General features: G+C 41.1%; 1 protein-coding gene across 4 annotated transcripts in view; it reads left to right on the top strand.

Moving 5' to 3' along the window:
- Positions 1 to 883: 883 nt before the first annotated feature.
- The window catches only part of LOC308131812 (voltage-dependent L-type calcium channel subunit beta-4-like), a gene marked incomplete at both ends in the record, with an annotated part of 76,733 nt that continues 52,266 nt past the window's right edge, over positions 884 to 25,350 (top strand). For 2 of the 4 annotated variants that reach the window (XM_080498665.1, XM_080498663.1), the window contains 2 exons: positions 884 to 946; positions 6,846 to 6,929. In XM_080498665.1, coding sequence (XP_080354791.1) covers positions 884 to 946; positions 6,846 to 6,929 — 147 coding nt within the window. Of the gene's footprint in view, positions 947 to 6,845; positions 6,930 to 21,822; positions 21,868 to 25,350 lie in introns of those variants that run through there. The other 2 variants (XM_080498664.1, XM_080498666.1) reach the window with 2 other exon arrangements.

The following is a 25,350-nucleotide window of genomic DNA, read 5'->3' as shown; positions in this document are numbered from 1 at the left end:
CTTATCATGGATGCTACACAAAACACTTCTGGGTTTAAGTGAAAGTCAATAGATAAGGAGTTAGAAGAGACATTTCGGACATACCCTTACACTGCAGATGCCCGTAGAATTGAATCTGAAGGCCTAAGGCAGATTTCTTTCCCAACAGATGATAGCTGAAATGTGATTGGTTAAAAGCTTTAAGTTGAAGTACATGTCTGGAAGCAGCGCAGCTGGGGGAGAAGCTCTGAGAAGAAATGAACAGACCATTTGGAATTATTTAACAAGTATTCATAGACATAATATAATCAACATTGGTCTGTGATTCAGATCTTTTTCTTAGGCCTGCAGAGGACGCCTTGAAGGCCTTAAAGGTCCGCCACTGCAATAAACAATATGTAAATTATAGCTATGAAACTTGATAAATGCAATGTCAATTTTTAAAGCTTTATTTTTCTTCATTTCAAATAAATAGCATGTTTTGCACCTCAAGATACACTTAATTCTTCACTATAAATGTGAAGAATTAGAAGAAAAGAAAATGAACCAGAGGGGTTTAAAACTTTTATAATGAAGTTAAATTGGTGTAATGCTTTTTGTTATCTGTTGTTTTTGTGTTTTTCAAACACACGCGTCTGGTTGGTCATTGTGATATTTCCGAGCTTGGTGCGTGTCAGTGAACGCAGCGCGGTCAGCCGGTACGGTGGGGCGGTGGAGGAGGTGGTGGAGGAAGAGGCAGAGCTCACATCCTCCTCAAGCATCCTTCCTACAGATCTCCTTCTCCTCTTTCCCCTCGTTTTCTGGCTGAAAGCTGGAGCCTGCGATCGCCTGCCCGACCCCGGAGCCGCAGCAGTGGAGCGGCACCGAGCGGCAGCCTCCGCCCTGGACCGACGAGCTGGCGGAGATGTCCCGGCACATCTACACCCGACACGGAATAGCAGACGGGCTGCAGAAGCCCGTGTTCCAGGTAGGAGGAAAACACAACATGCTTCCCCCCCTCAGCAACAATACTCATGTTTAAACTGATGTTAGAATAAGTGCACATTGTGGGGGGAATTGGAATAAAATAATAATGATTAAAAAAAGATCCGCAGTTTACACTCTTCTGTGTGACTCTGATGTGTTGTTAGTATTAAACACAGAGTCTGCTGTGAGAATTTGATTTGATCAAATAGAACAGAATCGGATCGAATAGAATAGAAATATTTTGTTATGTAAAGAATATCTACTGTAATCTAACAGCCACTATCCACCCAGTGGAAGCAGTTTGGGGGTCAGTGTCTTGCTCAAGGACACTTTGACATGCGAAGCTGGGGAATCAAACCTACATCTTTCCAAATGAAAGCACTTTACCAACTCAGCCACAGCTGCCCCATCAAGCAGCCAGCTGTTGTGGCTGCCATGCAAGGTGCTCTATCCATCCACTGAGAGCAGGTTTTGGGGTTCGGATCTTGGTCAAGAACACGTTGACATGCAAATGGGGAGAAATGCAGAATCTAATCTGCAATCAAATACCAATACCAATGAGCCCCAGCTGCCCCAAATAGGCTGTTAAATTATTAAGCATCTTATAATGGGACCTCATCTCATGATTAACAATGTGGATCAAATCACTTCCTAGCAAATGAAACAGCATTTTTTAAATTATATTATTTTCCTTGTACATTTGTGTGATTTCGAGTAAAATAGAAAGCCTCTTTTCTCAGTAGGTTCATAGTTTAGCAGTTTGTGTTTGTGATGTGCAGAATATGTGCAGCGAATGATGATTTTGTCTTTTCACTGTGGAAAATTTGATAAACTATTGTTAAAACTGTTCATCAGCTCCTTTGATTCGACACGACCTCATTTTTGAGGGATTAAATCAGATCTCTCTCCCCCTTGAACTGCTACCTTATCGTGGTGGGGGAGTTTGAGCACCCAAATGATCCTCCGAGCTATGTTGTCAGGGGGCTTTATGCCCCCCAGTATGGTCTCCCAAGGCAAAGAGGTCCTTGGTGACGAGTCAGACTAAAAGCAGTTCAACATACCCCTATAGAGAAAAAAACCAAAGAGAAGAGAGACGTCACCAGGTAAGACGCAGCCGGGGCCCCACGCTGGAGCCAGGCCTGGGGTTGGGGCTCATTTTTGAGCGCGTAGTGGCCGAGCTCTTGCCCGCGGGACCCGGCTGGGCTCAGCCCGAAGGGACGACGTGGGTCACTCCTCCTCTTCCTCCTGTGAGTCCACCACCCATAGAGGCTACCGTAGGAGTCGGGTGCAGTGTGGATTGGGTGACAGTCGACAGCAGAGGCCTTGACGACCCAATCCTTGGACACAAAATCTGGCTTTTGGGACATGGAACATGACCTTGCTGGGGGGGAAGGAGCCCAAGCTTGTACGGGAGGTTAATTGATGCCGTCTAGATATAGTTGGGCTCACCTCCATGCATTGCTTGGACTCTGGAACCCAGCTTCTCGACAGGGGCTGGGCACTCCAATTTTCTGGAGTTGCCTGCGGTGAGAGGCGGTGGGCTGGTGTGGGCTTGCTTATTGCCCCACAGCTTAGCCACCATGTGTTGAAATTCACCCCAGTGAACGAGAGGGTCCCTATGGCTTCAGGTAGGGGACAGGTCTCTGACTGTTGTCTCGGCCTATGGACCAAACAGCAGTTCAGAGTAACCGACCTTCGTGGAGTCCCTGGGATGGGTGCTGTATTGTGCTCCAACTGGGGATTCCATTGTTCTACTGGGGGACTTCAATGCCCAAGTGACAACCTGAGCGGTGTTCTGTTATTGGACTTACGTGCTAGCCACAGTTTGTCCATAACGAACACCATGTTCGAGCACAGGGTTGTCCATATGTGCACGTGGCACCAGGACATTGTGGTCGTTTCATCTGATCTCTGGCCACATGTCTTGGACACTCGGGTAAAGAGAGGGGCAGAGCTGTCAACTGATCACCACCTGGTGGTGAGTTGGATGCACTGGACTGGGGGGAGGCCAGACAGACTCAGCTGGCCCAAACATGTCATGAGGGTGTGTTGGGAATGCCTGACCGAGCCCTCTGGCTGCGCAATCTTCAACACCCACCTCCGGGAGAGCTTCTCATGGATCCCAGAGAAGGCTGGAGAGATTGAGTCCGAGTGGACCATGTTCTCCACTTCCATTCTCGAAGCTGCTGCTTGGAGCTGTGGCCGCAGGGTCTCTGGTGCTTGTCGTGGCGGCAACCTCTGAACCCGGTGGTGGAAAGCGGAAGTATGGGGTGCCGTCAAGCTGAAGAAGGACTCTTATCGGGTGTTGTTAGCCCAGAGGACCGAGGCAGCTGACAGGCCAAGCGTACCGCAGCCCGGGTCGTGGTGGAGGCAAAAACTCAGGTCTGGGAGGAGTTTGGGGAGGCCATGGAGGAGGACTATCGGTCGGCCTCGAGGAAATTCTGGTAAACTGTCCGGCACCTCAGGAGGGGAAAGCAGTTTTTCACCAACACTGTTTACAATGGAGGTGGGGAGCTGTTGACCTCAACTGGAGATGTTGTCCGGCCGTGGAAGGAATACTTCGAGGACCTCCTCAATCCCACCATCACATCTTCCGTTGAGGAAGCAGAGGCTGGGTTCTCAGAGGTGGACTCGTCCATTACCCAAGCTGAAGTCACCGAGGTAGTTGTGAAGCTCCTCGGTGGCAAGGCACCGGGAGTAGACGAGATTAACCCTGAGTTCCTTAAGTCTCTGGATGTGCAGGGACTGTCGTGGCTGACACTCCACAGAAAACCAATGTGAGCTGATCCTAAATATCTTTGTGGGAGACATGACATGAATAACTCAGTTGTTTGTGAGTTAACATGACTTTTAAACATTGAATAAAAGCAGAGGTCTTAAAATTGTTTTGATATAGGATCGACATACAGTGATAATTCATTCAAAGTAGGCCAGGCCAAGAAAATTGTGTCATGTCAACATAATGCACAGAATGGCAAAATGTCCCTTTATAATAGGAGCAATGTGCAGACATGTAGCCCACGGAGCCAAATCTGGCCCAGAAGCTTTTCCAACTGGGTCCTCATAAAGTGTAAAAATACAATGCATTTTTCAACCAGAGCAACTGCTGTTTCTCAATTGACCACTGGTGGTCGCACTTTTTCAGAGAGAGTAGAAATTGTAAAGCAACAATCCAGAACTAAAGAGTGACAATGCTCAAAGCTGGAAGGTCGGTGAAAGCAAAAAGTACATTGTTTGTACAAGTACATACACTGCGATGATATTGTATTCAAATTGTAATATTCAGGTTCTTCGTGATCTTGAAAAATGTTGTCATTTTGGAATATTTCCACTATCTACTTGTATTTTTTTGGTATTAGGTTATTGTAACATCATTTAGTGAGATGCTATATAATCTGGATATTAATAGGAGATAGATGCTCTAACATCCAGATTATAGAGCATTATCCTCCTCTAACATCTAGATTATAGAGCATCTTCCTCCTCTAACATCGAGTTTGTAGAGCATCTTTCTCCTAGTGGAAAACAGTACAAAAGAAAGTGTTCCTATGGAATCTGAACACCCTTTATAAGTGCATTTTCAACATTAGGACATTTTCATGATGCTTTTTGAGGTAAATAAAGCAAAATGTCCACAAATCCTGGACATCTACCAATAGAGTGAGGTGAAACAAAATATGGGAGATGTGGATTTTTATTATGTGAAGGACAAAAGAAGGGAAAAGGTCTGTTTGTGCAACGAGGTGTGAAAGGTGGAAGCCATAAAACCTGGAGCAGCTTGTGCACTTAAATTTCAAAGCCACATCTCAGTGGAGATCAAGTCTAATTCAATATTTGTGCATGAAAAACAAAAGCAATACAGTCTTTAATACTCAAATACCCTTCAGTTTTGATGTCCTAAACCTCGATCTGGCTCCGTTTTTGAAACGCAGGAGAGAGATAAAGCTGCACTCTTGGTGGCAAGTAAGAAATTAATTACAAGAAGATGGTTAACCTGACACAACCCATACAAGACGACTGGTTTGGAATCATTCTGGATATATTTAGGATGGAAAAACTGACTTTTCAATTAAGAACCCAAAGGGGTTCATTTGACCAGATCTGGAATAATTGGATTTCATATATAGCCACCATGAGGGCAGACTTTATTTGAGAGGTTTAAACTTACTGTAACTTACTCATTTATGTTGTGATTGTTTATTATTGTTTATTTTTGAGACAACTTCAGTGACACTCCCCACCCCCACCATCACCCCCGCTTTTTCTTTCTTTCCTTTCCCTTTTTTTCTTCTTCTGTATATAGTTCCACTCAAATTGTTCTTTCATTCATCGAGCTGTATTAGCATTCTGTTTTAGTGAGTGAGTGAGCCCCAAATGGCTCGTTTATTCTCGGCAACTGTCTGACGCGGGTTTTACATGGATGATTGTTCCTTTTTCTTTTTTCTTTTTTTGAGAAAGGAAGAGAGAGAATGAGAAAAGAAAAAGAAAAACAGAATCCAATCTGTAAAAAATACCCTGATATTATTAAAGTGAAGAGGTTTTAATTAAAGTGCAGCTAATTTCAACACCTTTGGCTGGTTATTTTGTATTGGCATAATGTAATGGTTTATTCCACTGTCTCAGGTTTAAGCTGAACTCTATTATGATATAATCTCAGTGGATTTCAGTGAGGTTAATCTACTTTGGAAATTAGATGTTGAACCTAAATCACGTGATGGGAGAGGACGCTGCCGCTGCCGCCGCCCCCTGGAGCTCACTCCCTCAACCATCAGGAACACAGACTCATTACTAAACTTTAAAATACTCCTCAAAACCCACCTGTTGAGACATGCTTTCCTCTAATCTCTTATTTTATTTTCACTGTAATTTGTGGTTATTTTTGTTTTTGCTATATAAAGAGCCTTTAATGTAAAAAAAAAAAACGCTATTATTATGACATTTCAATACTCACGTGTTGTTAAAGAGGCTTTCAAGATGTCAGTCTTAATAAAACACAGCAAATATATTTTATATACATGAATAATATGTGTTGGAAAGTCTAAAACGAACACAAGCTATAGTTCAACAAAATCTCTAATAAGCTCAATTTTTTGTCTCCAATGTCCTTAAAAAAAGTTTTGTTTTTTTAATTTGAAAGATAAATTGTATTCTGTGTTTGTTTTTGACTTATGACTGGAAAAACTGATAGTGAGCATTTATATTTACCAAAGTGTAGGATGTAGCTTTAGCTACTTGGAGCCCCAAGAAACTTCCCAGTCTCCAGATGGAAATTTCCCATTTTCAGAGCTATCAGAAGTATTTCTCCGACCAGGACATTGGACTGACTTCCGGTCAGCAGTGATTGCTCCATCCTACGTTACCGTGGGGCCTTTTGGGGTCTCATGCTGTACTGCTGAGATTTTCATTTAACATATTCCTGGAAAAAAAACTCATTCGAGACCTCGGAGGATAATTATGGGAGTTTGGATCCACCAGCTTCACCCCAGTTGCTTTTTTCCCTGTGACCACACACAGACTGTTGGAGGAGCCCAGACATGAGGCTCTTTATCATATTCCCCCTTCCTGTGTCTCAGGTGAGCTCACGCCTCAAATAAATTGGCTGAACATGTAAAAATAGGTCACAAAAAGAAGAACTCGGCAGCTGAGGGGACCATATAGTAAAAGGCTTTGGAGTTTTTTGTGCAGCAGTGATAGAAACCCATAAAAGATGGAGTTTATGTAATCAGGTCAACACAGGGGACAAGAGACAGCTGCATGGAGCTGGGGCCGAGCGGCACCCGGGGGCCCAGATGCTGCTTTTAATGGGGTCGCCGACGGGAAGGTGCTCTTGCGTTTGTGCCACATACAATAGAGTTGCATTAAATTGTAATATGTTTGTTTGTTTGTTTTGCTCTCTGCAGGCCAACAGAGGGACGTACTCCAGACGGAGCCGCCTGAAGAGGTCCGACGGCAGCACCACGTCCACCAGCTTCATCCTTAGACAGGTCGCACAACAGCTGCATCACACACTCACGTTTCTACTGCTTTCACAATGTCATATTCAGAATACATATGATTAAATGGGACTCTTAGTGGTGGAGTGGGTGGATTATTTTGTTCACTTGTGCTCCATAATACTGCCCTGTGTAGACTAAACAAAAAGGATGATGAATGGATGAGAGTTCTTTACATGTCTTATTCTGTATATCCACATTTTGTGTCAGACTACAGTTAAGGTGATCAATAAGAAAGTGACCCAAACATAAATGTATGAAAATGAAATGAAACAGAAAATATCAAATAGTCAGTTCAATGTTTTGTGAAACAGACAGAAAGGCTTTAGCCTGGTTTTAAAGGGCTCAATTTGCACAATCCTGCAATTTTCAGGAAGTTTTTTTCCTCCAAATATTTGGTGCATAAAAATTTCAATCAGCTTCTGCATGTTATTCTGACTCTGGGAGAATAAAGCAGGTTTGATCCAGACAACCTAACATGATAGAAGATCCGAAATCTGTATTTCAGCCTTCGTTGACCAAGGAGAAAAAATATTTCTTCGTCAAGTCAGTGTTTTTAGGGAAACGTGGAGCTGAGACTAATGCATATTAACACTGGACGTTCAACACATTTAGGGATTCATTCTTTTAAGAGTGCAGCTCTGCGGATTTCTGGCCTGAATCCATGGCTTCACACACTGATACAGACTCAATGAAGGTGGACAAAAAGCACTGCAACATCCATGATGTGTGGAGATGAGAACCTTTTTTTTTTTTTAACCTCAGCTGTTGTTCATCAGCCTTGATTTGTATTATCCTGGGACTTGAGCCGGCTCAGCTGCTCATGATGTGTCTGGAGATGTGAATAATTCACCAGGCTGACGTGAGGCAGCAGGACCATTTACATGCAGCTGCTTCCTTATAAATATTCCACTGTAAAACTAATTGGCTTCCTGCATGGGTCCCCGTCACATTCACATCACAAGAGGGCCTGAGCGTGGACTTAGACACCCTGCTAACGAGTTGCTGGGGAAACCAAGGCCGCATGATGACATGTGGACGGCCTGTCATTGGCTGTCTTTTTTAGTCCTCCACACCTGATCTCAGCCTGAAATGTCACACGTCTCTCCGAGCAGGTTCAGTACCACTGGATCAGAACACATCAGCGCGGAGACGTTTTACTGAGAAAAGCAGTTCTGCAGCGACTTCTTTTTCCCTTATATGTAGGCCACTTTGCAGATAAGACACTGTTCTTTGTGTAGTGAGTGCAGAGATCACAAAGTCTCTCTCTGAAATGTATAAAATGTCGAGCCATATAGTAAAGACTAGGTTCAGGACTACTTGAGTGCAAATTGATTGGTAACCATTATACTGTAAATCAATACATGTTGAGTCTCCAACCCCAAACCTCAGTACGCTGAGCAAACAAGGAAAAATCTTGAAGGTAAAATAGAGTTTAAATCAAATTAAACAGACTCATTTCAGTCACTGCCAACAAGTCTGGCTGTTCTTTAAGTATGGCATATGGAGTAATTTTAGAAAAGAACAAGAGGAACAATGTGGAAAGACCAAGAAACAGAAAAATACAGTAATATATAATAAAGAAATAAAACACAATTAGAGTAAATTCTCAACGCTTAAACGGGTTGATCAAACTGATTAATGCTTTTATTTCGAATGCTTCTACTTTTGTGTTTTATTTGGTTTCACTGCTCTGATGGGTCTGTCTTTGCATCGCGTCCGAGGTTTCTGTTCAAATGTGATGCAGCGGCATCGAGTTTGAACAGAAAGCTCGGACGCATCGCGTCCGTGCTGCCGGTGATCGGGCAGAAGGTGCGATGCGGACGCGACGCAAAGAGACGCTCAGAGCAGCCTCTGTGTTCCGGTGTGGAGCTGCCGGAGTGCCTTTGAGAAGAACGCGGAGGGCAACCGGTGCAGTGCCGCTGTGCGCTCGGGTGAGGGGCAAGTCACCAGAGCGTTCGCTCTCTTGGGACCAACACAGAAGTGTCAGCTGTAGCTCTGTGGCTGCAAAAAAATAAAAGTTAACAAAACAACTAGTGCAAAGTGGAGGCACCGGATTTGGCTCCGCCATACCGCCCTGTAAAGCTCCGTTCCATCACTGCAGTTTTTGTGCGGTGGAAACGCGGCATAAGACACCAGTTACCTCTTAGGCTCAATCTGGACCTCTGTGTTGAAGTGACTCAACAACCCCACCCGATGTACAATAGAGGAATGACTGGAGTGTCACATCGTGCCTCTTTAAACTGAGAAGATAGAAAGTGTTTTACAGAAATACAAATATATCTGTTCTCCTGTGTTAATATCCCCCGTCAGTTATTGATTGCCTGCTGTGTGAAATCAACAGCGATTATGCGGCTCACATTCACGAGGAAAAACACAGAGAAAACAATCAGGTGAAAAGGAGACATTTTTTTAAAGGGTACAATTGAAAGACAACAATGAAATAAAATCTCTTCCCCACATTTGCTCCGTATAGTTGCACACGGGCAGATTTGTGTCACGCCCCCGCTCTGTTCAGTATCATCACCGGTGCGATCGCCATCAGGTGAGAGAAAGAAGAGCGGCAGGCTCTCTTTGATTCATACAAGTATCCATGGTAACGGCCATCCTCCAACAACAGGGGCCAAGCCCGGAGGGTTGATGAGCAGGAAACTACACCTCCTCCTTTACACAGCAACTAACAACTCAGAGTTATCTTTTATTCACCTGTCCCTGAATATTTCAACATGAATATCACACTAAATTAAAACTTTCTAAATTTTCTCAGTTCATCATCCTGATCCTTCTTCTGTGCTCAGGTGTTAGGGGTTAGGGTTATTGATGTTTTTTTTTCAGCTGTTAAAACTTTTATCTCTTACTTTAAATATTGATAAACAAACCAACACAAATTTAATGTAGAAATTGGACTCTTATGAATAAAACAGTGTGTAGGTGTGATCAGATATGCCTGGCTGTTCTGGCACAGCTCAGGCAAACACCAACTGTTGCAACCACTGAAGATGAAATACAACAACATAAATACAGTTCTTTTTTTTAATATCCAGGAAAGTGTTAAACTGCTGCAGGATAAACATGTCCATTTGGGAGCACCACTGCTCAGAGGCAACTGATTAATAGAAATATGTTATTAGGGCCTTTAAATTGAGTTTAAGGGTCAATGGGGCTTGTAACTATAATGGAATTATGTATAAAATAAAATAAGCATGAAATAAAACCTGTTTTATATCTAAGATTCAATGTAGCCACAATGTGCTTTGTTGACAGTGCTGAAAACACTTTTGTCTTCTTGCAACAAGCTTCATAAGGTTATCAACTGAAATGGTTTACTACATAATTCTATGAGTTCATTCATAGTTTCAATGCCGTCAGAGAAAATCTGCAGTGTAAATAGTCAAGACAATAGAAGAAAAAAAATTATATATATATATATATATATATATATATATATATATATATATATATATATATATATATATATATATATATATATATATATATATATATATATATATATATATATATATATATATATATATATATATATATATATATATATATATATATATATATATATATATAGTGACCCGCTCGTTTAGGCCACAACAAAGAAGAGAGAGCCACACAGAAGCTCAGGTTTTAAACAGTAATTTTATTTTACTTGAAATGATAAGGAATCATGACAAGAACAATCAAAAGAAGGTATGAAGTGTTAAATCAATAATCAGTATGAGATGGACATGCTGGATGCAATGAAAGCCGTGTGTGTGTGTGTGTGTGTGTGTGTGTGTGTGTGTGTGTGTGTGTGTGTGTGTGTGTGTGTGTGTGTGTGTGTGTGTGTGTGTGTGTGTGTGTGTGTGTGTGTGTGTGTGTGTGCGTGTGCGTGTGTGTGTGCGTGTGATCATTCACGTGTCTGTGAGTGACCACAAGCAGACAGAAACACAGAACACATCCATGGCCGTCACAATATATATATATACCAGCGGTCCCCAAACTGCGGCCTGCGGGCCGGATACAGCCCGCCTCCACATTTGGCCGGGCCCCCTGAACAATACCAGAGACGCATTTTGATTTTTTTTTTTCATATACAGTCCGGGCTCGACTTTAAGGCTTGCCCGAACGTCCGCGGCAAGTGAAAGCTTTGCTCGGGCAAGTGAATCATTTACACAGCTTGCCTGAACGGGCTAGTGTTTGATTTTTTTGGCGATATTTTAACGTTTTTTCAGCAAAAATCACTTGGTATTGCCAACAGTTAATGCCACTGCAGGTTGCTGCCTTTTCTCGCCCCAAGAGTGCGATCGCATGATTCTCGCGTGAATATCGATAATTGCATGGGAAGACGCTTGATGGCGATTGCAGCCGCTACTTTCTTCCCAATTCGTCCCCATTCAGCCCAGTGACCTGGAAAACATGCATTTTGATTGGATAGCATCATTCCCACGGGGAAACTCCTCGTCGTCCACCATTTTGAACCTATTAAAAGCTCACTTGAATTCAACACATAAAAACAACTTCAACTAAAACAACGTATTTTTGATTACTTTGCTTTCTAATCCTGAAGTTTCATAACTTTTTATGGCTCCGAAAAAAGTTGAGTGAGGAGGAAGAACAGGGAGAGGATTTCATTTGTTATTGACCAATATAATAAAAATACGTGACACACATTTATAATGTTATTAAAAAAAAAATGCATATGGATAAAAACTGACGAATACAATAAATAAGGTGTGGCAGTATGTAGTAGAATGGTAGTAGGGTGTGATAGCTCCAATCTTAATACTATCCCATTTATTTCAGACCAACACAGCAAAAAAACTGTGTTTATTATACACATTATCATTATGTTATTATATTATACATTTATTTGAGGTCGATAAAACAAATAAATAAAACAAGACATTTTTACATTTGGAATGTAATCGTCATACTTTTTCTGTTACAAACTGACCCCGGCCCCCCCTTTTTCACAGGAAAAACTTTGGGGACCCCTGATATCTCTATCTATCTATCTATCTATCTATCTATCTATCTATCTGTCTATCTATCTATCTATCTATCTATCTATCTATCTATCTATCTATCTATCTATCTATCTATCTATCTATCTATCTATCTATCTATCTATCTATCTATCTATCTATCTATCTATCTATCTATCTACTGTATATATATTGACATTTATTTGTCAACTCTCCATTCAGCTGGGGACACATCTTATGTTGTTTGAGTTTGCTGCAGATTTTCTTGTCTTGATGACAGAGGCAGGGAGCTCCCACTTAAAACACTGAGGCTCAAGGCTCACCATCTTCACCGTCATGATGGACGATAGAGTTCCCTCAAGAGCCAAACTGTTTTGGGTTTTGGTTTTGTTCAGTCCAACCACAGAGAAAACTGGTTCAGCATCCGCATTTGAATGTGGAAGAACCGAGACCAACTTTGCAATCCGAGATAGCCTCCCAAATCTGCTCATACCGGTCACCTTTGAAAAATGTGCATAGGAAGCCTAATTACTCTCAAGTATTTGTGTGTAGTATTAAGTTGATTATGTCAATGGGAATTCCCATGAGTACAGAATAATTCGTACCTTATTGTTCATTGATGCCATGTTCCCCCCAAAAACTCTCAAAGTCAAATATTGACGGGTCTTCGGGCATGGCAATGTGTATGGTACTCCTAGTCCAGAAACTCCTCACACAATTTATGACACTCCTCAGGTCCATTGTATGGGAGAAGTTAGGGAAACCTAAAAAGAACACAATGTGCACTGATGTGGTAAAGTAGTGTCACTGAAACAGGGGTTATTTTTTTAGATGTGGTCATCAAACAAAAAAATGTGACAACAACCTGATCTTAAGCCCGCTTTACTTGTAAAGCAGTGGTTCCCAAACTTTTCACAGTCCCATACCCCTTCAGACCTTTAACCCGAAGCCATGTCCCCCTACTCCTGCACACTTAAAAAACATGATAATGTAATGTCATATACAATGTAGCCAGCCCTACAGTGAAATGTGTCCCTGAGTTTGACCTATCCCGTTGAGGAATAATATATAATAAAAAAATAATCATCTGTAACCACACAACAAAACAACTTATTCAGATTTAGAACTTTTAGATTTATTTATATTTTTAGCCAACTGGCATTGAAACAATTCTCTCTTTAAAAAAAAAAAAAGAAATCTACAGATTCTTTTTTAAAATTTAAAATATAACAATAATGCAATATATTCATCATCATGAAACTGTGAAATGCCACTTAAAAGTGTAGGGTGAGGTTGAGGGGATGTAAACAACTTAGTTCCTACTGCTCGTAACACTTTGTAAACCAGTTGTATTTATATTTTTTATAGATTTTTTAAAATTATTATTGAAAAGGTTATCTCACTTTTGATAAAATTTACTTTACTTGATACCCCGATTAACCTGTCAACAAAGTAGAAGGCATCTTCCACTCCACACTCTGCTCTCTACTAGACATCCAGAAACATTGCATGATTTGACAGAGGCTCTTTCATGGGGAGTTTCTTAATGGCGTAGTCCACAGCCCTTTCCACTGCCGCCTGCTGGAATCTCTGCACTTGCTGCGATGTACAAGAGACATAAAAAAACAACTTCAGAGGTGATTAATGATGCTATATGCACCAACATGTCAGTACGAGGTGGGAATAAGACTTTGTTGAGTCACCATCAAAAGACACAGTAGCTAACTTGAAAGCACCCCTTTAAAGCGTTGCTAATCACCAAACCAACATTTTTCTGCTGATTCCATGTGTATTTGGGTATTAAGTAGTGCTGTTTATTAATCCTAGTCCCACTTTTCACATTTTAATAAAAGTATTTACATTTTTTAGCTGTAAAATGTCAGATATACTGTCCACTAAGGGGTGAAGGCTGGCTATTACAACTGAATTTTGCTATTGGCTGAAACTAATTCTACTGTGTCACCACTTTTACTGTTGGAGCAAGGTTTCCTCCAATCACAGTCTTGAGTGAGCATTGATTCACAGAGATGACAAAGTGTTCCGTGTGAAACTGCCCTGCTGCAACGCCGATGTTTTTGACTCTGAGCTTCTATAAAGAGCAGATTCTGCGCTAATCAGAGGAGCCAATCAAGCATCATGTTTGTATTTACAGACACATCATGTGTGTATAATACATAAGACTGTAATAGTGTATTAACGTCTCTCTCTGCGTGTGGACTATCTGAGTGGGCGTGTCTTGCTGCATTAGTAGTACCGCCCATAAAAAAGGGCATTTTTTTGAATTTCCCTCCAGGCAGCAAGTCAGCAGAAAGCAGGAGTTTGGTTACTGTTTAAGTATCTTCATCATACCAGTGATTGAATAGTTTATTAGACAGAAATGTAAACAGCATAGTCAGTCACATATTTGGGCCAAACAAAAAGTCCTGAGGACTTGTTTCCATTGTGGTCCCGTGTGTGAGGAGATGACAACAGCCCTCTAACAAACTGTTGAGTGAGATCAGTGAGTGGATAGTGCATGTGTATATTCTGATGTCAAACTTGGACAATTACTTAATTACCTGGCAGTTGGTTGGATGGCTCCTTAAAGCGGATTTCATGCAGTTCCTGGTGCCGCAATGCTGCAGGCTTCAGAAACTTCGAGAGCAGCTTGCGGATAAAACTCATCTAAAAACATCAGACAAGATTTACAAATTTACATTTAGTTCGTGATAATAAAAAAGGAACAAAGAGTACGTCATACTAGCAAACTGTATCCCAACCTTCCCAATTTACCTCATCATGTAGAAGGAAGATGGATGACCTCTCTCTCTGGAGGAGGAGGTTGAAGGTGGAGAAGACTGGAAACATTGCTTGATAGAAGACCAGGTACACCTCTGTGATTGGGTCAGAGAATGCCTGCACAAGCCTTCTGATCCTTGGCTGTTTGTCATCTGTTGGAAAAAGAGAGGAAAAATAGTTGTGCATACTACAAACTACATTTTCTTTTCAGTCTGTTCTAATAACCATGCATTTGGATCATTCAAATGTGATGCCTACTTAATGACTTCAAGTAGCTGGCCAGTGGTGCATACTGCTGCAGGATATGAGTCAAACACTTCTCCAGGCTCAACCACCGAACGGAAATGTGCATGAGCATTTCCGTATACTCACTTCCATGGTGCTCACAGAATTCTATGACAAGAATGAAACATCTTAATGTCAATGTGATCAAACTTTTCTGGATTTACTGTATATAACTGTCAGGTAACCTTTGCGATTGGCGCTTCCTTTGAACCAATATCCGACATCCACAGCAAGATCATCTGGATCAAATCCACTAACCTGCAATACATGATTATTTATAGTCAAAAGACAATGTTGTCATTGGTTCATGACACCGCACAGCATAACCACCTGTTTAACTTGACAATAGGCATAACAGATAGAGTAGGTCTTCAGCACACATAATTCCACTAACCTCCAAAAAGGCCTGACCAGCCTGTTTGGCAGTGGTTGTGGATGATGTGACAAGGGCACCCATGAATTTAGATGCTGGCATGTTCTTGATGAATTCTGGATGCAATGGAGTTCCTTGCGCCTATATTGACAGGAGCATTATCAACAGACAGACTGACACAGTTTCTCCATGGTATGGCGTTTTTCTGCAAGGCCTCATCCATCTTCTTGTAGATCACTTCAGCTGTGCCACAGTTTGGCCCACTAGTGGGGCACATATCCAGGAACCTGTGGACAACTTTGCTGAGATCACTGTTGTATAACCGCACAGTGAGTGGGTTCATCTTCTCACGTCCCGTAACAATAGGTACATGTATCATTAAAGGTACACATCAGACTGAAATTGTGTGTCTGTTCTATGATTAATATATCTAAAACAGGTGCTGGAAAGTGTGGAAAATTTAATGACCTGCACATTTGATCCATCTGTGATCAACGTGAAAGGATTGGTCCTCATCTTCAGGACCAGTTCCTTTTTTAAAGTGAGGAGCCACTGCTTCATTTATTATGCAGGACATGTTTGTGCAGGCAGACTTGAAGCTCTGTGCAGTAGGGGAATCTTTGAAGCATTATTTTAGCAATGGGCTGAAGATCAGCTTCTGCGAATGGCACGTTGTGTTCCACCATTGACACTGCTACCTTTACCTCAGCTCTCCTTGTCTGCAACAGAAAGAGGTAACTTAAAAGCAAATCATGTAAAAAAAAAACATCAATCAAACCATAAGTGTTTTTTGATTGAATGAATGTCTTAGCAGACTCGAAGTCCATAGAAAAACACTATTACATACTTCTACATCTTTGTCCTCACTGTCCTCAATCTCTTCCGATCTCTCTTGATCTTCTGTTCCTTCTGTGCCCTCTGCACTCACACTTGAATTCTCTTTTACTGTGGTTTTCAAAGTGGATTCCAGGGACTTTGTGAGGTCTAAATTGATCCTTTACGAGGTCTCTAACTCAGACAGTGACAGTGTACTGAACCATTAGCTAAAGAGTGACTAAACCCCTGCTTTCTGCTGACCTCCCACTATGAATGTGCGATATATCGTCGTTCACGATATATCATCAAAAACACTCACCGGTGAGAATATGTTATCCCACGATAGAAATGATAAATTCCCATGTCTGAAATTAGCTAACTAAGCTAAGCTAACCCACCGACGCATTAAGAGACTCTGCTAAGCGCTTACTCTAACCAGTTCATTAAAAGGAATAAGAGACCAAGTAAAAAGTACGCATATACTCAAATATAGCCAAATATATATTATATATATATATATATTATAGTCAAATATAACACTTGTATGGTAAATGGTCTGGATTTATATAGCGCCTTCTAACCACACTGAGTGCAGTCCCAAAGCGCTTTACATATCAGCTCACTCACCCATTCACGCTCACATTCACACACCAATGGGACAGAGCTGCCATGCAAGGCGCTAATGAACCACTGGGAGCAATTTAGGGTTCAGTGTCTTGCCCAAGGACACTTCGACACATAGACCGTTGTAGACTGGGATCGAACCTCCGACCTCTCACTCCGAAAGACGACCACTCTACCACCTGAGCCACGGTCGCCCTGTATAGAAGGATTAAAGCTAACATTTCACACATTGTGTGAAATAAATGTTAGCATTAAACTAACGTCTATATCCATCCATCCCAACATGTGAAATGCAATATTTATATATATATATATATATATATATATATATATATATATATATATATATATATATATATATATATATATATATATATATATATATATATATATATATATATATATATATATATATATATATAATTTTGGAACAAAGAACCCAGGATGTCTTCAAGCAGGGAATGCTGACAGTCATGTCCAGATACATGGGGAGAAAAACTGTTATCTCAAAAAATAAATCAGCACAAACAATAATTCTTACAGCACAAACCAGCACTAACGCAGCACAAACGATTAATACCATTTTTGTTCAATTTGGACTTCGTAGGGAGCTGAGTGACATCATCACTGTATAATAAACTGTTGTATCTTAAAAACGAAGGCAGCTCAAATGGTAATTGTTTCAGTACTAACCAGCACTAATGCAGCACTAATGATTGAGCCCATTTTTGTTCAGTGTTGACAAAGGTGGAGGAGCTGTGTGACATTTAGAAGTAGAGTCGTTGCTACTGCACTGTGAGCACGCCCTCCGCCTCGCGCCCGGGTGTGCGCACGCATGCACGCCTTTTCTAATGTTATTTATTCAAATGTCTGCAAAACAAAGGCAGCAAAAACGATCATTCTTTCAGCACAAACCAGCACTAATGCAGCACAAACGTTTGTGACTATTTTCACTGATTTTTGTGAGGGGTGGGGGGCCAGTTTCACATTGGTCTGAAGAGAGCAACGTGTGTGAGCAAGAGTGGGGTACAACTCTGGCTACAGAGATGTGTCTGTAGGGAGGGCTGCTGTGTGTGACTGGCCAATCACAGAGCGTGAAGACAGTTACCAAATGAGGATTTTCCTTCAGCACGAGCATGGATATTGGCGAGTTTTCATGTATCATGCTCTTACCTGTCAAAAATGCTTTATCTGTACTGCATACTCATCTGAAACGAGAATCCGGCTCATGCCTCAGGGGCAGTGTATAACATTCTAGTAATATCAGTAGATTTTTTTTTGGCAATTTTTTAATCTACACTGTGTGTATAGCAATCCTGCCAATTTACTCTATTTTTAGAGGATCTTTTTCTTTTTACTGGATTGTTTTCTTTTTTCTTTTTCTTTTTCTTTTTACATATTCTATTTTTTGTGCTCTTTTTTGCTCTTGTTAGATATTTACATATGTTTACATATTGTAATTCCTTAATTTTACAAGTTGTGCACCTTTTACCTTGAGCTGTTGTAAGTTTGTGTTTCCCCCCTGGGGAGGAATAAAGCTCTCTACTCTCTACTCTCTCTAAAACCAAATCTCTCCAAAACCAACAATAAGTAACTCCAACAAACACAGTCAAAAGCTTTTTCAGCATCTCGACTGGCTCATGCAGCATTTTATCCTGTTTGTTTGATATTGTGGATTATATGGAGTGAACGTCTAATTTTATCCTGTGTTTGGCGACCCCGGACAAATCCAGTTTGGTCACAGTCATAAAGCATAAAGTCATGGTCCAGGCATGAAGGAATCTAATCTGACATGATCTAACCTGATATGATGGATGCATACAGTCTATAATCTTGAGATAGCATAGAAACTCGTCTATTTGAGCAACACGGCATTTTATTCTTTCCTTCTTTTAGGATAACTGTAATAATGGCTTTGCTCCATGAAGGAGGCATTGACATTTTTTCAAGTGTCCAGTAAAAGGGATTTAGGAGTGCTTTGGACAAATCATCTTTAGAAATCTTCTACCACTCGGCTGGGAAGCCTCACGTCCTGGTGTCTTATTATTTTTATTTTTTATTTATTCATTGCAGCGTCTAATTCTTTTTTCATGATCTGTGATATTAAACATTTATTGTGATGTCCTACAATTGATGGTAGGTCTAAAGAATTTAAGAATGTTTTTTTATATTCTCATAATTTTCTCATTTCGGTTTATGAATAGAGAGTTTTATATGTTTGAAATCCAGCATCAATCTAATTCAGATTATTATGTGTTTCGTCTGTTTTCTGACATCTTAGACATTGATTGTAGAGTTTGTCTTTTTCGTATATTTCTTGCTAACAATTTTGCACCTTTAGGTTCTGCTTCATAATATGACTGTGTTGTAGAGAGGTGATGTGAATCAGGTGTGCTGCATCACCTCTCTGCCCATAAACAAGGAGCCGCCCAGAGACATGAAGTGACAGGCTTAATTTAGAAAAAAAAAAACAACCCACACTGACAAACACATTCACACATAACAGATAAAAACAGTGTAGCCTATTGTGTGCTGTTTAAAACTGTTATTGTATAGCAGAGGGTATGAATGATTTCTTGTAGATATTTTTCTGGGCCGGTGGGGTTCTGTATTGTCTGCAACAGCATGAAGGAGTGGATGCAGGGGGATTGAGGGGGGAAAGGAGGGGTCCTCAGTGATGAGGGTGGCTTTCCTTACTACCGAGCGCCTGTGCGGTTCAGTCAGAAGAAGTTCAAGAGTAAAAAGAAAAATAAGAATAGATCACATTATGTAGTATGTACAAATGAAAATGTGTTTGAAGTGAATTCACTAACAGGAAATAAAAAACATATAGCAGCTTTCATGTAGCTAAAATTGTAAACTGTTAAATGGACAAAACAAGTAAGGACAAAATAAGGAAGTAGACAGAACATAATAATATAAATGGCAAAATTGAGAGTGAGACTTGTGTTCAAATCCATATAAAGCTGAATGAAGTCACATAAAATATTCAAATGACAAAAAAAATGATTAAACTGATGTTTTACATCAGAAAGCAAGAGAAACTCATTTGCGAAGCTGTTTTTAAGAGACAGCCATAATGATATACAATTATCACAGTTGTCTTCTTGTGCTATTTTATTCAAGTGATTTACATTTATTCCACAGCTTTTGAAGAGAGTGATGTGCTGCTGTAACATGATAATGTATTTTTATGGATTAATAAAGTAGTTTGAATCTTTAATTATCTCATCGAAGCAGCAGGATTGTCTATACTATATTTAAATCTGCTCATACAGTGCATTTAAAAAAAGATCAAATCTGTATCAGTGCTGCATAGTATAAAAGACAACCCAAGCTCAGCTCGGTGAGACTGCTGTATTATACACTTCTGAACAAAATCTGCTAAATAAAAGTTTCTGTGACTGATACAAAGCAATTTTATTTCTGACTTCTGAAAAAGTGGAAATTACAATGAATAAAAGACATGTCATTAATAAATCATCAAGAATAGTTAAATTTTACACAAAGCTCTTCTCACTATGGTCGTGCAATGGCTTTCTGATTCATGTTGTGCAGGACTGTATTAATACTGTTCGTGTGTATGATTTTTTTTCTTCAGGATAGAATTATTATTATTATTTTTATTATTAATTATTGTCATCACAACACACATGTGAATCTGATGTACGTTTCACATGCTCAGACAGGAATTTATTTCCCCCCTATATCTGGTACTGTATTTCTACTTATACTGTCCCTATATATAAAAAAAACTTGAAAAAAATGAAGACATGATAGTCACATAGTAACCAGCAGATGGCGCTGTTACTCAATTTTATCCCAGAATCTGACGCACAAGAAAATTTCACTTGAGAATCTAAAAAAACAGGTTCAGTGTCTATATTGTGTTATATTTAAAGGGGTTTCTTGTATGTGTATTTAAAGATAACTATTCTTGATGCTTTGTTTGAACCTTTTATACATGTTTATGAGCTATGTCTTTGACATAACTTTTAAAGATTTACTTTTCTCCCAAATTACTCAGTGTTTTAAATGAACTTAAATGATAGTATACATATGAAGAAATGTAAATGTCACTATAATTGACTTAAACCTGAGTAAAGATCACAAAATGATTCAGCTCAGCATCCCTCTGATTGTCCTTCTTCTGGGTTTCAAACCCTCCACTTCAAACTCAGCAGCTCCCCCCAGTCGATCTTCCACACAATGGCTTTCGCTGTAACAGACACGTATGGATTGATTTGACTTGTGACAGGGCTGCAGCTCAATAACCGCAGGTCTGCCTCCGAATCCTTCAACGCATCATTGCTGTGTCACTCGACTTCATTGTTAAGATTAAATGTCAGTCTTTGCAAATGGGTGTTTATTATGGGATATCACTGGGTACACGTCTCCATGCACAGAATTCACTCAGCCTGCTGGTTAATGATGCTCTATGGGCTGCAGACACCCCCCCCCCCCCCCCCCCCCCCCCACACACACCCCTCTCTCGCTCTCTCTCTCTCCTGTTGTCTTGTCTTTTTTATTCACGGGTCCAATCAGCCAATCAGGAGCCTGCATCCCAGCTCTGTCATCAGCCAGTGCAGGAGGAGGGGATTGGCTGGTGCGATGTGAGGATGTGAGCTGGTACAATAGATGAAACGCCAGGTCTGCTCTGCTCCTGGGGATAGACCAGCTGCTGGGAATGGGAACCAACACTGGCATGATCTGGAGGCGATAACATCCACTTCAACCTGTTCTGCATCTCAAGTGTGTGTGTGTGTGTGTGTGTGTGTGTGTGTGTGTGTGTGTGTGTGTGTGTGTGTGTGTGTGTGTGTGTGTGTGTGTGTGTGTGTGTGTGTGTGTGTGTGTGTGTGTGTGTGTGTGTGTGTGTGTGTGTGTGTGTGTTTTATTGGTCCAGCTTCATGTGGAGAAGCAGGCTGCTGATGGGCTCAGTCACTCCCCTCTCCATCCATCCTTCTCTAAAACAGGTTGATCATCTCCTTCGCTTTTGTACTTGAAGAGCAGCTTTTTGGAATCCCGCTCCTCCATGTACGATAACTTGTACCTACATGGATTCGAAGACTCGGAGGCGGTGAGTGGAGGGGCGTCTGACACTTTGCGGTTGCTGTGTTTGCGTGTGTGTGTCGGGTTTTGAGTGATCACCTTGGAATGTGTCGAGACCTGAGCGGGTCGAGCGTGCACTTTTGGGAAGAGTTTGCATGAGAGTCGGTGTTTGTGTGTCATGAGGATTCTTATTAATGCAACTATTACTGTCAGCTAGGTTCTCCTCCTCTCTGGACTGACTGCAAGTCCTTCTCCACCTTCTGTCCTTGATTTTCTAATTCCCATCATTCAGTTCTGTCCAGTATTATCCTTCTTCTCTGTCTGCCTCTCCTTTCATTAAATAGACTCATAATTATCCTTCTTTATTGCCATCGACATGCAACTGATGCAACAAAAACGCACCGTCTCCCATCATAAGCTCTAGATCTTTGCCACACAGACACCTTTGATACTGTGATGCCAATATTATTTTTCATAGGCAGATTAGCTGTTGATAAAATGTGTCAGAGGAAGGTAAAAACAATGCTTCCAAAGGCAATAAATGTAGAAGCTGTTGCCAAGTTGAGAGGGGGTTAAGGAATTCCATTGAGGCAAAAGCTGTCAAGACAACCTATCTGACACAACTCCAAGATCAGAAGCGTTTAACAGGGATGATAGATTAGCTTCACATTTGGCATGTTTTCATGGCTCTCTTGCAGGGAGTTCAGCCTCCACTCCATGCACTTTGAGACTTTTGACACATACTTATGGGGACATGGGGGGGGGGGCAACCTACGAAGCCAAAACGTGGTCTGGGAGGTTGTTCAGTAGTTGATGATGTTGATTTGAGTTTTTTTTATTGACGAGTTAGGACTCCATTTGTCTACCTCGGGCCGGAATGAGCAGCTTTGTTGATTGTGAGAGCCAGGAAAATGTTATACAGTGTATAGCAATGATGTTGGGGAATAATGGTAAGTACATTTCAGGAAAGTGTAATTTGATCTTCATTAGTCGTATTGGAAGCATAGGGATTTTCATATGCATTAGAAAATAAAAATGCATGGTTTTATTTGAATTTGAGTCAGGTTGTTGAATTAATTTTGATTCAATTGAATTTTCATTTTGTCCATTAATCCCATGAATCCATATTCTGTCTACCTGTCTGACTAGATATTATTTCCCTTTTGAACAATGAATTTTTCTCTTTAGCTGCTTCAGACGCGCCACCTTTTTTCCCCCCACAATGAGAGTTTACCTTTGAGACAGGAGGTTCTCATTCAACGTGCCCATATCCTTACAATGCTTTAAAACTATCAGATAATAAATATCATCGATAAATTATACACTTTCAATGTAAATGCTTAAACTTAGTAGTTGTGTGACATAAATTAATTAAATGCTGACTCACCTATTTTTCAAACTTAAATTCTGGTTTAATGCCTGTTAAAATCATCTTGACTCCCTCCCCCATGAATCTTTGGCAAATCACTGGTCTATGGTTCAGATCACTGTATGCCCATGTGTCCAGTCCTGCTTTTCAACCACAAACTGAGAACATCTCTTCACGAATCTGTTCATTTTGAATGGAAATGTTTTCATGTGTCATTCAAGTGTAAATTGGAGCAACAGTAGTGTTCTACCAGGTCACTCTCTTACTTTTAAAATTTGAATCGATCCACACAATTCATTTGATCTACAAGTTGTTGAAATGAATCAAAATCAAGTTAAAATCTGATTTATACCTAGGTATATTTTATCATGCATACTCTCCTTTGTAATCAGATTTTGTTTAATAACCAGTGCGTAACGGTTTGGTGGGGGGCATGTGTGGAAAGGCCTTTGTTTGGGGTGCCAGCCATGTATCTCTCCTGACATGTAAGATGTTTTAAGAATTCTTGTTTTAGTTTAAGATCGTTTACACAACCCATCAATTTGATTATTTTCCCCCGCATCAAACATACAACACAATTAAAATATATACCCTACTAATGTGGAATGTCCAAACAAAGCAAACACAGAACACCGATTTCTAAATAAAATGTTGTATTGGGATCGATTTAGGTCAGTCTGTCAATCTCCTGTTGTGCCTTGCAAAATCCGGAAAAATTTAATCAAGAAGTGTTCGGAGCAGTGCCGGAATTAACGTCCTCATTAACTTGTGATCGCGGAAAAGGAAAGGATGGGATAGCTGTAGTGGAATGGTGGAGCTGCAGTGGCTGGATGAAAATGTTGGTGAAAATCTGGCATGGAGGAACTGACAGCTGGACGCGAATATGCCACAGGAGGATTTACTTCTCTTTTGCAAGCATTAACGAGCAGTGCTCCAACACCTCCGCTTCGCCCTGCGTTCCCTCTATACTGTCTGGTGAGGCAGATATTTTAAAAGCCGCACCTCCCCAAAGCCATTTGCTCAGCGCGCCAGTTGTGATGAAGGGGCATGGATAGGTTGGCTGTCACAAGTGTCACAAACATTATAAATAAATGCATCATTGCAACACTACTACTTTTTAGCTCTAAACTTTCTATTAACAGATACATTAGTGTCACAGTTACAATAGGTTGGTGGCGAGCCCTTGTCCCAAGTGGATGAGTTCAAGTATCTCGGGGTCTTGTTCACAAGTGGGGGGAAGGTGGAGCGTGAGATCGACAGGCGGATCAGTGCAGCGTCTGCAGTTATGTTTTTGTGCATCTACTTACACCCCCAGACAAATCCCTAAAACCAAGAGAGTAATAGAGATACGTCTGGATAAAATAATCCAATATCTGTGTGTGTGTGCGTGTGTGTGTGTGTGTGTGTGTGTGTGTGTGTGTGTGTGTGTGTGTGTGTGTGTGTGTGTGTGTGTGTGTGTGTGTGTGTGTGTGTGTGTGTGTGTGTGTGTGTGTCCTCTCCGAAACTGTGAGACACACTGGCGTCACAACCGTGAGGGCTATTTTGGGGTCCAGCTGTGCCCATGATGTCACTCTCCTCTGGCCCTCATGCATGATGTCACTCTCCTCTGGCCCTCATGCATGATGTCACTCTCCTCTGGCCCCCATGGTATCACTCTCCTCGACGTCACTCTCCATGATCTCACTCTGCTCATGGTGTCAATCTCCTCATGATGTCACTCTCCTCTGTCCCCCATGATGTCACTCTCCTCCATGATGTCACTCTCCTCCATGAGGTCACTCTCCTCCATGAGGTCACTCTCCTCCATAATGTCTCTCTCCTCTGGCCCCCATGATGTCACTCCCTTCCATGATGTCACTCTCCTCTATTATGTCACTCTACTCATGATGTCACTCTCCTCCATGAGGTCACTCTCCTCCATGAGGTCACTCTCCTCCATAATGTCTCTCTCCTCTGGCCCCCATGGTGTCACTCTCCTTCATGATGTCACTCTCCTCTGCCCCCCATGATGTCACTCCCTTCCATGATGTCACTCTCCTCTGTTATGTCACTCTACTCATGATGTCACTCTCCTCCATGAGGTCACTCTCCTCCATAATGTCTCTCTCCTCTGGCCCCCATGATGTCACTCTCCTTCATGAT

This window comes from Blennius ocellaris (assembly GCF_963422515.1).
Source record: "Blennius ocellaris genome assembly, chromosome: 6".
In the NCBI taxonomy this organism is placed as follows: domain Eukaryota; kingdom Metazoa; phylum Chordata; class Actinopteri; order Blenniiformes; family Blenniidae; genus Blennius; species Blennius ocellaris.
The sequence above is the reverse complement of the archived record's forward strand: the minus strand, read 5'-3'. Positions and strand labels throughout refer to the sequence as shown.